Below are 16,149 nucleotides of genomic sequence, written 5' to 3'. Positions count from 1 at the left end.
GCTGCTATGTAGCAGAGCCGATCGAGTGGTGCCAGCTTCTAGCCTCCCATGAAGGCTATTGAAGCATGGCAAAAGTAAAAAAAAAATGTTTTTAAAAATATGAAAAAAATAAAAAAAAATATGAAAGTTTAAATCACCCCCCTTTGGCCCCATCCAAAATAAAACAATAAAAAAAATCAAATCTACACATATTTGGTATCGCCGCATTCAGAATCGCCCGATCTATCAATAAAAAAAAGCATTAACCTGATCGCTAAACAGCGTAGCAAGAAAAAAATTTGAAATGCCAGAATGACGTTTTTTTTGGTCGCCGCGACATTGCATTAAAATGCAATAACGGGCGATCAAAAGAACGTATCTGCACAAAAGTGGTATCATTAAAAACGTCAGCTCGGCACGCAAAAAATAAGCCCTCACTCGACCCCAGATCACGAAAAATGGAGATGCTACGGGTATCAGAAAATGGCACATTTTTTTTTTTTTTAGCAAAGTTTGGAATTTTTTTTCACCACTTAGATAAAAAATAAGCTAGACATGTTTGGTGTCTATGAACTCGTAATGACCTGGAGAATCATCATATCAGGTCAGTTTTAGTATTTAGTGAACCTAGCAAAAAAAGCCAAACAAAAAACAAGTGTGGGATTGCACTTTTTTTGCAATTTCACCACACTTGGAATTTTTTTCGCATTTTCTAGTACAAGACATGGTAAAACCAATGATGACTTTCAAAAGTACAACTCGTCCCACAAAAAACAAGCCCTCACATGGCCATATTGACGGAAAAATAAAAAAGTTATGGCTCTGGGAAGGAGGGGAGCGAAAAACGAAAACACAAAAACGAAAAAGGGCCGCGGAATGAAGGAGTATTCATTTCATTTGCGCCTATTTTAAAAGCAATTTGTTATGTGTTCATCTTTTTTTTTTTTTTTTATTTTGCTATTGTGGGCAAAAAATTCATGATTTGTGTGCACCGTTTTGAAGAGTATGGCAACGAATAGCAGAAAACAAAATAAAAGAAAAGTGACCTAAAAAAATAAAAACTGCAGATGGTGAATTGGGGCCATAGTGCTTACATTGGGCATTGACGATAATCAACTAACAAAACTAGCACCAGTGCTCATACCAGTAAAGTGCTAGGTTTTTCCACCCCAAAAAATATTTACCGACTTCTCGGGAAGGTGACAGCCCACCTATGGGTTGAAATTACATAAACCCCATCCAGGACTATGTAAAACATAGGCTTTTTTCTCTACCAACCCTTTTTCCATGACCCTCCACCCAGCACAGAAAATCAGAGCAGTCTTCTCTTTTTGCAGAAATTTTACTCCCATTTACGACCAGGACTATGGAAACTGTTACATCTTCAACTGGGGCCAAGAAGGTCAGACGTTGTTGGATTCTGCTAACCCAGGAGCCGATTTCGGTAGGTGTCTGCTTCTTCAAGCTAAAAAATGAAATGCAAAAGTCAAAATTCATAGAAACATTTCAGATTCCCTTTATTGTTTCGAGATGATGTTGGCATTTTTGGAAAATTCCAAAAATTAGAAAAACAAGGTCACTTTCTTCCTGAAACAGCGCCACACCTGTACAGGGGCTTTCTGTAATATGGCGGCTATGCTCTATTAAAGTGAATAACACCAGGGGGCGGCACCAGGTTTACACAGGACATTGGGTGATTGAGCTCCTATTCACTTTTGATTTTTCCTTTTCAAAAGCTATACATTTTTAATTTTTTAGTTGATAGTATTTTTTTTTTTTTTTTGCGGTATGAGCTGTAGATTTGATCACAATTTGACAGCAGCATATAAGGGGTTAAAGTGATGAGATCAGATCAAGCTATGATCATACCACCTAGATTTGGGTGTCAGCTGTACAACTCAGCCGGCACTCATGCTATATGGAACAGGTTCAGGTTCTGAGCGAGCCCACACCAAACATCGAGGGTACAGAGGGCCGAGTGGGCCGTCCATGTACAATTGGCCACAGGTTCTTGCCCTGGTTTACCAGAGGCTGGCACTGGCCCTGGTACTAGACACGTTTTTTGAAGTGTTGGGGTGCCATTTTTTGGAAGAAAACAGACATGTTTTTTCTTAATCCTGCACAGCCACCATGAGGCCAATATATGGTACATTTAGGCATCTAAGAACTTTGGGAACACCATATGGGAAATGACACATTGTTGGTAACATCTTATAAGATATTCATAGCTTATTGCTTGGTAAATAGGGCCAAGTGGCAACAGATTGACTTCTGACTCACCTCTAATGAGGGTTGTCTATTGTTGGACCTTTGGTAGCTAATTATTTCATGAGCACCAGGACCCAACGGGGGGATCCTCTGGCTCTCTGGTGGTCGAGTCTGATGCTGCTAATAGGGATTGACTTATTCTGCTCCATAAGGGTTGATGTCTCATTCCCAGCAAACAGGAGTAAATGGAAAAGAAAAATCCCCTAACTTAGAAGAACACCTACCCAGATCTATGCTACTACCCAGTCCCATAGCTTAGAAGACCTACCCAGATCTACGCTACCCAAATCCGTAGCTTAGAAGACCTACCCAGATCTCCACTACCCAATCCCCTAGGTTAGAAAACCTACCCAGATCTACACTACCTAGTCCCATAGCTTAGAAGACCTACCCAGATCTACACTACCCAATCCCCTACGTTAGAAGACCTACCCAGATCTACACTACCCAATCCCCTACGTTAGAAGACCTACCCAGATCTACACTACCCAATCCCCTAGCTTAGAAGACCTACCCAGATCTACGCTACCCAAATCCGTAGCTTAGAAGACCTACCCAGATCTACGCTACCCAATCCCGTAGCTTAGAAGACCTACCCAGATCTATGCCACTCAATATTTAATTTAAATGGAGACCATTAATAAGTATTTAAGTGAGATCTTATATCTATTGCCAATCCAACTAGTTTTATAGTTGGCCTGGTAATTAAGGACAAAGGGATTTGCAGGCAGTCACTGTACTTCAAGGAACAGACAGGAACAAACTGGATTCTACACAGAAATGCCAACTCACTGTGTGCCAATTTAGTGTTACATCATATGTTCTTCTCCATTTCATCACCTCAAAGAGAACAAGTCATAGTCATAGATGGCAAATACAGGATAATGCCAGATGCATATCTTCTTTTGTTAGGATCAGGCCATCCATGTCATCTATGGGGATTATATCTGTCGCTCTATAGCCAATGAAGGAACGTAGGGACATCAAGTCATACCATTGAAAATATCCTCAATACAAAATCTCTTACCGTTTTATGTATACAGCTCCTGTGCAGACTTATACATCTCTATGGCTACTGGCTAACACATTCTAGTTTTGTAGCCATGTGTTACTCCTTTTCATATACTTGCATTTCTCCTATTTGTAGCTTACCAAAAAGAGGGCAATGAGAGAGAGTGGAGAGATACATGACTGCAGGATTGGGCACAATTTAACAATATCTGACTTCCGCCTGTTAGGTGACAGTCACCTGTGTGCGTTACAGGTCACGTTTATTATTATATTGGTGTCCATAATGAGACGAAACAGCTCGGAGCATGGGTGTTATTAATTCTGAATTCAGGAACCAGCCATTTGCTATGGGCAGACCTAATTATAAGTTATTAATTTGTCCTGGAGATAATTGTATACAGTAGGTCGGAGATGGGTGGGGAGGATATTCATATAAGTCTTCCACTGAACACTTTCCTTTACATAGTTTTCTCATAGCAGATTCCTTGGAATGTGTCATCACATGACCTATTATATTTTACTGTATATAGAGGTGTTATCAGTCATTGTACAGGAGGAGGTGAGCTGTGACATCACCTATTGTGAATGGTGGGTCCTGTGTTATCTACTGTATATAGAGGTGTTATCAGTCTTTGTACAGGAGGAGGAGGAGGTGAGCTGTGATATCACGTATTGTGAATGGTGGATCCTGTGTTATCTACTGTATATAGAGGTGTTATCAGTCATTGTACAGGAGGAGGAGGTGAGCTGTGACATGACCTATTGTGAATGGTTGATCCTGTGTTATCTACTGTATATATAGAGTCATTGTACAGGAGGAGGTGAGCTGTGACATCACCTATTGTGCATGATGGATCCTGTATTATCTACTGTATATAGAGGTGTTATCAGTCATTGTACAGGAGGAGGAGGTGAGCTGTGACATCACCTATTGTGAATGGTGGATCCTGTGTTATCTACTGTATATAAATGAGTTATCAATTATTATGGAAGAGGAGGAGGAGGTGAGCTGTGACATCACCTATTATGAATGGTGGGTCCTGTGTTGTCTACTGTATATAAAGGAGATAAAACCTACAGGAGAAAAAAATGAGCAAAAACCCCAAAATGCAAAAATGTTTTTTTCTTTGTATATAAAGGAGTTATCAATCATTGTACAGGAGGAGGTGAGCTGTGACATCACCTATTGTGAATGGTGGATCCTGTGTTATCTACTGTATATAGAGGTGTTATCAGTCATTGTACAGAAGAAGGAGGTGAGCTGTGATATCTACTGTAGTAAATGGTGGATATTGTTATCTACTGTTGTACAGAGGGGAGGAGGAGGTGAGTTGTGACCTTACATTTTGTGAGTGGTGGATCCTGTGTAATCTACTGTATGTAGAGATGTTATCATTTATTGCACAGGAGGGTGAGGAGGTGAGCTGTGACATTACTTATTGTGATTGGTGGTGTCACAGTTTTATCACTCAATCTGGCCTATGGATGATGTGAGTGACAGCTCAGCCATCCTATAAGATCTGGAGTGTGCTGGACTATCAGAGTTGTGAGTGACAGCCCAGTCATCCAATCCAAGGCTGGGGCATGCTGGCTGTTAGCATTTTGATTGCTGCTTGGTGTGGCTTAGCAGGCAGGCTTTCCTCCAGGTATGTCCCATTCTGTTTTATTTGCTAGCTATTTAGCTGGCTATCTATTACCAGATCATTGTCAGCTGTATCTTTGCTCAGTGATGTGTGTGCTTTGCTTAGTGTATGCTTTCCTGATCTTGTTGCTGGACCTTGGATTTGTTTTGACTTTTTCTGTTTGTTATCCCTTTTGCTCTTGACACTCTTAGATCTCAGGTACCTGACCCTGGACTTTGCCACTGACTATCCGTTTCTCTTATCCCTTTATCTTGACACACCCTCCTGGCATTTGACCCCAGATTGTTACTTGACCATGGCTTTGTCTTGCCCCTCTGTACTACGAGCCCTCCTGGTATCTGACCTCAAACCTGACTTACCCTGTTTCATGGCTTGTCTGTGAGTAGTGACTCAGCGTTACAGGTGGGTAATCAACTGTATGTAGAGGTGTCAGCCCACTGATTGTACTGGATGTGGAGCCACTTGTGCACCACTTCATCATTCATTGACTACAGCTGTCTACAGCAGACCCTTCATCTGGGGATCCCAGTGGTCTGATCTCTAGCTATCCAATCCTGTGGTTAGCTGTTTACTCTCCTGTTTGTGGACAATACTTCCACAAAAGACACATGTCCCACAGAAATTGTAACAGCCTATAATATGGTCAGTAAAGGACATTGAAGAATTTAGAAATATGTACTAGGGTTTACAGATCGTCTGTCGGGTGTCAGGATCTCTTTACATGGACCCAGTTATTATATAAAGTCAATTGAACGTTCATGCCAACACTCCCAAAAAGGAGGAGACCTCCAGAAGTCTTGAAGGACGCTCATGTTTCAGAAGTGACAAATCTTCTCTTCTTGTTTCTGCAGTCTTCTTCACTTCCAGGAACCATCACAGACAGTGGCCCACATTTATCAAAAATGGCATAATTTGCACCAAATCTGTAGCGTGTTCACCTCAACTCCATCACTCCATATTTATTAAATATTGCACCTTAATGATACATTTAGCACAGAATATGCCAGCACATCTATTTAAGCATGGCTGTATACTTCCCAATATTAGAAAAGACCTGAAAGGACCAATCTGTAAAATGTTACGAAGTGCGACATTTTATGCATGCTAAAAATGAACTTTTTTATGGGAATGCACTCATACATATGTTAAACGTTGTGCTTTACACCTAAAGGTCAAATACATCCCCTTGTATCATCATTTTTTGGCATAAATACTAAAATATGTCGTAAAACTGGTGGCTATATTTTACGGTGTAGTAAAGGGATTTCTATGCCCTACTTGTGATCTAAATGCCCCCAATTGCAGGATATGCCCAGTCTAATATCGTGCATGGCACATGGCAGGTGGTGGCCTGAACCAGATTTTGCTTTGGGGACCAGAAACTTTGTGCAACCAATCTCATTAGATTTCTATGTTTAAGTGTATAGCAATTGCAAGTTCTAAAAAGTGAGCAGATCTTATCTGAAAGTTATTTTTAATGACCTAAAATACAATATGGAAATACAATCTGTGAGCTGAATGGGATCCAGAAACAGTTGCCCGTATAACAAGGTTTTATCTCTCTTGGGCTCGTGTGCTCAGAGCTAGTGCCCAGAATTTCTCAATGTCTCCTGTGTCCACTTCTGGTTGTATTACTCTACATGGAGAGTTTATTTTTCTAATGTTCTGACATCAATACCTTAATAACGAAGAGCAGATATGATAAGGATACAAAGGTGGACTGAGGTCTATGGAAGATCCTGAGCCTCCATAATAATTGCGCCACATGGTATCTTAAAATTAGTTCTAAACAATACCAAAAGAATAGTGCCATTAAGCACCCTATGATTAATGCCATAAGTAACCTAACAATAATGCCATATAATACCACAACTATACACCACCACCACAGAGTATCCTAATATTAGTGCCTTACAATAACATAACAGTGCCACACATTAACCTAATAATAGTACCATATAATACTACAACTATACCAATACAGAGTATCCTAATAATAGTGCCATACAGTAACCTAATAATAGTACCATACATTAACCTAATAATAGTACCATATAATACCACAACTATACCGACACAGAGTATCCTAATAATAGTGCCTTACAGTAACATAACAGTGCCACACATTAACCTAACAATAGTACCATATAATACTACAACTATACTGCCATAGAGTATCCTAATACTAGTGCCATACAGTATCATAATAACAGTGCCCTACATTAACCTGATAATAGTGCCATATAATACCACAACTCTTCTGCCATAGTGCCATACAGTAACCTAATAATAGTACACTATAATACTACAACTATACTGCCATGGAGTATCGTTATAATAGTGCCATGCAGTAACCTAATAGAGCCATACAGTACTAAGCTAATAGTGCCATATATTAACTTAATAATAGCGTAATGAAATAACAAAACTATAGTGTTATACAGTTTCCTAATAACTAATCAATACCGTACCAAAATAATAGTTCCACATGATATCCTAATAATAGTGCCATACAATACCGTAATAATAGTGCCATACAGTATCCTAATAATAATCATGCCATATAGTAATCTATTAATGGTGTCATTCAGTAATCTGATAACAGTGACATACAGTACTATATTAACAGTGCCACATTACACTCATATAATAGCGCTTTTGTATTGTAATAGTGATACGGTATGCTAAAAATAGTGCCATACAATAAACGTGTATTAGTGCTATAAAACGGCATACAATATCCTATAAATGGTGCCATATACTTGAAGTAACCTAATAATAGTGCCATACAATAACGTAATAATAACACCGTGCGGTTCCCAAGAGCCGTGATATATAACACTAAAATAACAGTGACATTCAGTGTCCAAATAACACTGCCATAATGAGCCGAGTAACGAAGTCTCTGGCAGAAATAGCAAAGCACAAGACACAAAAGCAGATACTGCCACACACTGTCCCGAGAATAGCAGTATACAGTGCCCAAAAGTGGCAAGTAATGCTGAAGTCTGCAGTTATTCCAAAGGTGCTGCTCCCTAAACAATGGAGGCCCACGGCAATGTGTTACTTCTTTACTAGAGTCTTGTAATAATATCAAAGTTTCAGGAAAGCGTGCAATGACTTGTTCCATAGCTGTTTATATTCATTTCACGTTGTATCCCTTGTATTTATGGTTTATACAGTGTTGTGTCTCTTTGTGGCTGCAGTTATGTTACATTACCTGCATGTTTGTGTTTGATATGGAAGACGCCTTCTAGGGCCACGATGACCTACATCTTCAGGTTGATGCTGTCTTGTGACATGTTTCAACAAGGACGTTTAAGATTTTTTGGGAAAAAAAAAACAATTAAAATAAAAATGCCTCTTATTTATAGGCTGCGATTGGTATTGCAGCTAAGCCCTATTCAAGTGAATGTGACAGAGCTACAGTACCCGACTAAACCTATGTGCAAAAGTGGCGCTATTTCAACAGCCTCGTTCGTAACACTTTTTTTCAAACACTTTTTATATTTTTAACTGAAACACTTTGGAAAACTTTTGTATCTTAGGAGACTACATTAACATTTTCTGTTATATGATTACTCCAATTCCTTGTGGTCACTTACCCGGGAACATAAAATAGGAAACAGCAAATAAGTCAGACTAGTATGTATCACCTTAATTTTTGTGGTGGGAGAGCATTTAGTGAAAATGTCATTTCCGCATCCTGCCCCACCCTATCATTAAAATACTGTTGGACCTTTATTAAAGTGAACCTTTAATAATTTAATCATAAAATATAAGTACACCTTTATATCAAAGTGAAAAACTATATACGACATTCTTTTTATTTTTCAAACATATTGTCTACTATTTTATTTATTTATTTTTTGCAGAATTTCACCTTTTTTTTTAAATATCATACAAAATGTGAAATTCCGTATATTGTTAGATGCTGTTAAGGCTGTGTTCACATTGTGTGGTCTTAGTGCTGTTTTTCCCAAGTTTTTATTTTTTCCAAGTCAAGACTAAATCTAAAAGTGAAGATTTTAACTGAGATTTGTCTTTTTTTTTTTTAATGATAAAAGTACAGTTTTTACAGAGAAAATTAAACTCATGTAAATATTTCTCTATGTGAACACAGCCTAAAAATACAACATGACGGAATTAGGAAAATGCAAATTGCCTCTTCAGAGAGGAAGAGGACTAGAATTCTATAGCGCCACCTGTTGGAAGATACAAGTCACTATCGACCCTTTAACGAGCCTTGCAATAGGACTTAGGATAAAGGCCAAATCAGAATGTCAAATTGCAGACACGGTGTTTCGGGGTATTGCCCCTCATCGGTGCAAAGTATGAGATCTGTTTTGGCTAGGTGAGAGGCTCTGGACTGAGGTCTAAGGGGTGAGGTTTCTCCTTGTGGAGAGTGACATTCCGGCGGTGGCATGTCAATCAGGAAAACGCATATGTTTTTGAAACTTTGATCTTTAACTTTTGCTCAGATCATCATACTACTACTTGAATAAATGTAGGCAAAGAGCAACCTGTACTACGGTGATGGCAATTTCAAGACTTAAATCACTTTTTTACATTTTAACGAGTGCAGTCTTCTGATAAAATGTGTTCTTTTTAACAAGGCATTTACCGTGTGTGGATGGATCTGTCTGAGTTAAATTAGTTTCACGAGCCCCATAGCTGAACATTATGTTACTGGTGAAATCTACAAGTAATATTGAGTAAAATTGCAAATGCTTTACTTATCTCCTATTGATCTCACAGCCGTAGTTACATCATGGCAACTTTCCCAGTCACATCAAGAGCTGTAATCAAACTTCTGCTGGATTCTGTCACTTGGAGACTATTAACATTATTTTAGTAGCACATTCTTAACGGCTTATCTTAGATCCTACAAAACAATGTGCTTTTAGGAAAATTTTTATAAATATTGTTTTCTATTTAGCCGGACAGCGAACAGGAAAATAGCAAAAATTGTATAGAAATGTGATGTAACTAAAACTAGAGAAGGAGACAAGAAGATCTCAGAAAGTCCCAAATTTATTTTTACCACTTTTCACCTATGCTCCAAAACTTTACCTAACATATATTAAATCAGAAGTTGATGAAATTACAGTATGTGGTTATTTTAGGAGAATTGATAAATTTACGTCTAGTGTTTAGCCTGAGAGTTAACAGGAAAACAGTGTCAGTGGCAAAGTTTTGTTCTAGGGCTGAGCTTCGAGTCAGCAATTGGGGTTATTCTGATTCATACGATAAACAGCAGGAATGTGTCATCAGAAAATGACCAATTATTTAAAAAGTTTTTGTGTTATTTATTTTTTATTTTTTAAACATTTTTGGCAATGTTTTCTTTTTTCATATCACAATTATTAAAACTAAAAATTTGAAATGCAATTTTTACACTGACTTTTTTTTAACTCTAACTTCCTGTTGTTTCAGGAAACAACACATGTACATTAACAGAAGTGAACAGACTCTGACTCTATGTTTTCTATTGAAACATCTAATGAGCGTGTGCAAAGGTCATTGCGAAGGGAGGGGGAGGTGTGGCATCGCCTATTGTGATTGGTGGATACTGTGCTATCAAATGTGTATTTGAGATTTTAACTGTCACTGTAATCCTGCCTCTGATGATAAAGAGTCTGCTGAAAATTCTTCCTAAAAAAAAAAAGTGACCAGTATGAAAACTTGCAAGATTGCTAATTTTGTTTTTAATATAGATTGTGCAAAATAGATTATTAGAAATAGATTGGCAAAAATAAAAAAGTAAAAAATGTATGTAACGCGAAAATTTGAGCTAAACAGTAGATCATTTTCTAACATCAAAAAAGGTGGATGAGCTATAAAAAATAGAGAAGGAAATGCTTAGGGAATAGAACGCTTAGACCCATCTTTCTCCGGTAGTCTTATTCATGACCCCAGCTTTAGATACTGCTCTTAGACTTCTGAGCCAATAGGACGTGACCTAAAAGTATTTATTGTATGGTCCAATTTATTTCCCCACAGGACTGAAGTTGGTTCTTGACATTGACCAGAAAGAATACATTCCGTTTCTGCAGAGCACAGCCGGTGCCAGACTTCTTCTCCACCAGCAGAGAAGCTTTCCATTTCTTAAGGATCTGGGGATTTATGCCATGCCTGGGACCGAGACCTCCATAGCCGTCCTCGTGGTATGTTGATGAGAAAGTACACAGAACAATTTTATCTGATTGGACGTCGGCCAGTTTCTGGTTTGGTTAAAACTGGGTGAAGCCAACCTAAGACAATCTCATAATAGTTTTTTTTTTCCTACCAAGATGTTTATGGCTGTTATTGTAACAATGTTCTTTACTTGGAAGTGGATCTTATCTTATTTGTTAACGTTTAAGTTCTCAACCTCCCAGGGAGTCGAGGTGGAGAGGGGAGGCGACATACTAAGAATCAGCACGCTCGTGTTTATACATTTATTTTCAGCAACTGAAGGATCTGAACAGGAAAAGTCACCTGGACTGAGGATAGCTTCAGTTCCATAAATGTACGGTTGTATAAAAGCGGCACTCGACTATCAGCTTTGGGTTGTCGAAATGACATCTTGCCTTGACAATGATTCCTTAATTTCTTCAGTCTTCCAATGAAAAATCAAAAAACGAAAGTCATTTTTGTTGTGGTCTCTTACTCTCCCAATACTCCTTTACAAGCTTTTGTATATTTAATGATGTAAAGTCCCCCTGGTAAACTATTGGGTTGTAAACTCCCTGGTGGTCCAGTATTGTAGAAAACTTTACAATTCTCTAGTTCTTTCTTAATACTTTAGTTTTAGCTTTTTGTAATTTCTTTATGTTATTATAGATTATATAATTTTATTACATGGGATCTTAAACTATGTGTTTTATTTAAAAAAAAAACCCCTTAGTGTCATATAAAATTTTAATAATTCTAGAATAAAATATTCTATAATGAAATAAAAAAAATTCTAAAATAAAACATTCTAGTGTCTTATAAGACTTTTGCTGCAGGAATGCATTTTAAAGTTCTTGGGTAAAGTTTCTCCTTGTGAAAAGTGCCATAATGGTCGAAGAATACCTACAGCCCATGCAAAGCCCCCCTGGGAAATAAAATATGCAAATAGCTTCTTAAAGAGGAAGAGAGCAGGGTATTTAGTGGAGGCAGTCTGGGATTGAATAAAATATAACCTTTAATAAGTTTCTGTAAAAAAAACAACTTTAAATCTACGAATAATTGAACGAGCAAACGCGCAAAAACAAAAATAGTGCAAATGTGGACCAAAAAGCGGTATACCGCCATATATCTTTACATACGGTATTGACAACCATATACCGTCTCTTATACACAATTTTTTAAAAAATACAGTCTTGTTAGCTTGTATGGGATTGTATTGATCTTTTGTGTATCCCATGGATATCAACAGTCGCCTATAGCTCGTGGTTCATGGGTTCGTACACATAACATTCACATACACAAAAAATTCTAGTATCGTTCACTTGTATTATCAGGTCAATGGACCCCCATGTTTACCAAAAAAAACTCTTATGTGGCGCATGGATTACACTCAATGTTTCATTTACAAGAAGGGATTAATGTATTTGTACAGCACAAAAAATATAAAAAATTCCACATGCAGTAGATATAGCAACAAAGAATATAAGAATAAGGACCTGATCTTCACATCGGGCTCAAAATAAATTCTGCAATAGATACAATCACACTTGGGAATATAGAAATCATCTATGCCTACCGGTCACATTCATATATCCCTTGAGACTGGGCGGACACCTGGATGTTCGGGTCCGGTGGGTTTGGCCGAACAGTTACAAAAAGTTTGGGTACCAGAACAGTACCCAGACCCCATTCACTTGAATGGGGGGCCCGAACATCCAGTGTTTGCACTGCGGTAATGTGCAAGACAGCGCGGCAAACCCCTCTTCTGATCGGCAGTGAAATCATCTCCGCCAGTCAGAGCCGCGGTTCTTATGGTGTCAGAAGACAGTGTGAGCACTCAGCTGGAATCAGAGGTATACAGTTCACCTCCGGTCACTGGTGTCCGCTGATGGGACTACTGCTCCCATCATCCGACACCTGCTGCCGCTAATAACAGCGAGAGCAGGAGCGGCAGATGGAAGTTTTCATCTGCAGCTCCTGCGCTGTACATAAATAATTAACAAAAAACCTGGCCTGAGTTCCTCTGTATTTTTGTTAGCCAGCCAGGCAAAACTCACAGCTGGGGGCTGCAACCCTCAGCTCTCAGCTTCAGCAAGGCTGGTTATCAAGAATAGAGGGGTCCTCACACCATATTTTTTAATTATTTAAATAAATAATTTACAAAAACAACATGGGGTCCCCTACATTTTTGACAACCAACATTGCTAAAGCAGACAGCTGGGGGCTGGTATTCTCAGGCTGGTACGTGGCCATGAATATTGCCCCCCCCAGCCTAAAAATAGCAGCCTGCAGCTGCCCAGAAAAGGCGCATCTATTAGATCCGCCAATTCTGGTGCTTTGCCCTACTCTTCCCACTTGTTCTGAAGCCATGGCAGGTGGGGTTCATATTTGTGGGTTGATGTCACCTTTGTATTGTCAGGTGACATCAAGCCCACGGCTTAGTAATGGAGAGGCTTCTGTAAGACACCTATCAATTACTAATACTATAGTTATATGGTAAATAAAGACACAGCCAGAATAAAGTCCTTTATTTGAAAGAAAGACTCATTATAGTGCGACAAACACCCAGTGTTCAGGCAGCCGAACCCGAACAGTAACACGGACTTCCTGATGAAGTCCGTGTCTGGTGTCCGTGCCTGAACAGTAGGTGTTCGGTACGGACACTGAACTTCACTGTTCGGGTTCGCTCATCTCTACTTAAAACCTCTATGGCATACGTTTCACAGGTTCCCATAGTGGATACATATTAAGATCAATCATATTACACTCAGCCAAGAGACCGGAGCCATCCCACCGATTCCTGCAGCCGAGTTCCAATGTCCAACCTCAGTGGAGTAGAATATTTAGTATACCTGTATAATATTTATTTATACCACCAGTTGTTTTCTCTCAAGAATAGTGTCTCCCACTATGGGAACCTGTGAAACCTATGCCATTGAGGTCTTAAGAAATATATATGAATGTGACCGGTAGGCATAGATGAATTCTATATTCCCAAGTGTGATTATATCTATTGCAGGATCTATTTTGAGACCGATGTGAAGATCAGGTCCTTATTCTTATATTCTTTGTTGCTATTTTTACTTTAGCAGCGGAAATGCCGCCTTTGTTTCCACTCTTAGCAGATTGGATAGAGGTTAGTGAAGAACTCCAAGAGGTTAATAAAGGGCTTCTATCACCTTTCACGGAGGAGTATAACCTATCTACTGCATGTGGAATTTGTATATTTTTTGTTGTTGTACACATACATTAATCACTTCGTATAAATGAAATATTGAGTGCTATCCATGCGACACATAAGTGTTTTCTTGGTAAACATGGGGGTCCATTGACCTGGTAATACAAGAGAACGACACTAGAATTATTTGCATATGTGAATGTTATGTGTACGAACCCATGAACCACGAGCTATAGGTGACTGTTGATATCTATGGGATACACACAAGATCCAATACAATCTCATACAAGCTAACAAGACTGTATTTTTTAAAAATCGTGTATAAGAGACGGTATATGGTTGCCAATACTGTATGTAAAGATATATGGCGGTATACCGCTTTTTGGTCCATATTTGCACTATTTTTGTTTATGCAAGTTTGCACTTTCAATTATTCGTAGACTGAAAGTTTTTTAGAGGAACTTATTAAAGGTTAGATTTTATTCAATCCCAGACTGCTACTAGTGATCTGACCATTTTTGGGTTATAGCATAGCCCCTGCTTTCTATACAGGGTATTTAGTGCTACCTATAGGAGGCAGCTTTCCAAGGAGTCAACATTGACTCTTTTTAAAGAGCCCTTCACATGACATATTCTATAAGGTCAACCCATAATCCTCTCCAAAATGAAAAGAACTCTAGTTAAAAACAGTTGTTTGCAGTTCTGCTCACTCATCAGTGCAACGTAGAAGCCTGATTGGCTGGGCGAGAGACTTTTGACGGAGGCTATGCCATCTTGGTTCTCTTTTTAAATAGAAACTTGCTCCCTCCGTCGAAAAGCCTCTCACCCAGCCAACCAGTCTCAATCATTGCACTGCTCAGAGGCAAGAAGGCTCAAACAGTTATCTGCAAACAGAGGACTTTTACTTTCATAAGTCATGCGTCATGGCTTTTTAAAGAGTCGATATTGACTTTTAAGATTGCAACCTCCATTTTATGTTCTCTTTCTCCATGATCAGGATATTTAGTAAAAAATGTCTTGTTCTCTAACATTTTAGAAAAATTCCTGATGGTCTGTTTTTTTTTTTTCAATCCCTGGTAATCCAGTGGTTCATCTAGAGCTTGGACACATAATGGTTTTACAGTGTCTTTTAAAAATCCTGATGCTCAAGAGTTTTTTTTTTTTATTACTTATGTTATCGAGTTTTAAAAACTTCCTTAAAGTCCAATGATTTTTTTATGAGATGGTTTGCATATTCCCCTGGTGACATAGTGATTTATAAAATCCTTTGGTGGTTCCGCATCTTATACAGCTTCTACTGCGATGATATGTTATAAAATATCCGGTATTCTAATGTTTTAGAAAATCTCCTGATTATTTAATTTCTTTTATGTAGTGGTTTATGTGATATTTGGCAACATACCAGATTATTAACATCTCAGGTTGTTCGGTGTTTTATAAAACTCCTGATGCTCAAGTGGATTTATATGTTGCTTGTATTGTTGAGTTTTATAAACCTCCTAAAGGTCCAGTGATTTTTAAGATCCCTGATGGTCCAGTGGTTCACATAAGCCCTTGTGACTTAATAGTGTATAAATTCCCTGAAATATCAGTGTCTTATAAAGCTCATTAATGCTTAAACATTCCATAAAAACTGTAATATTCTAGAAGTTTGTAAACATCCTGATGGTCCAATAGTTATTAAGATCCCCGGTAATCTTAGGGGTCACATCAGTGGTCTATAAATTGCCTTTTGGACCAGTGCCTTGTAAAGCTTTCATGTTAGCGTGTTCTATAAATTATATGGTATCAAAGCAGTTTAGAAACATGGTCCAGTGGCTTTAACTATCTCTATTATTCTAGTGGCCCATATAGTCCCTGGTGGCCTAGTGGTCTATAAATTAACTGTTGGACCAATGTCTAATGTTAAAGTGT

The 16,149-nt window shown here is 38.4% G+C and overlaps 1 protein-coding gene across 2 annotated transcripts in view; it reads left to right on the top strand.

The window, feature by feature from the left end:
• Positions 1-16,149, top strand: part of SCNN1B (sodium channel epithelial 1 subunit beta) — a 60,599-nt gene that overhangs the window by 34,662 nt on the left and 9,788 nt on the right. For both annotated transcript variants that reach the window (XM_077274727.1, XM_077274728.1), the window contains exons 5-6: positions 1,317-1,423; positions 10,905-11,068. In XM_077274727.1, the coding sequence (XP_077130842.1) occupies positions 1,317-1,423; positions 10,905-11,068 (271 nt within the window). The remainder of the gene's footprint in view (positions 1-1,316; positions 1,424-10,904; positions 11,069-16,149) is intronic.

The sequence above is a fragment of the Ranitomeya variabilis genome, chromosome 7, assembly GCF_051348905.1.
Source record: "Ranitomeya variabilis isolate aRanVar5 chromosome 7, aRanVar5.hap1, whole genome shotgun sequence".
Taxonomy (NCBI): Eukaryota; Metazoa; Chordata; class Amphibia; order Anura; family Dendrobatidae; genus Ranitomeya; species Ranitomeya variabilis.
Note: the sequence above shows the minus strand (reverse complement) of the source record. Positions and strands in the feature narration are given on the sequence as shown.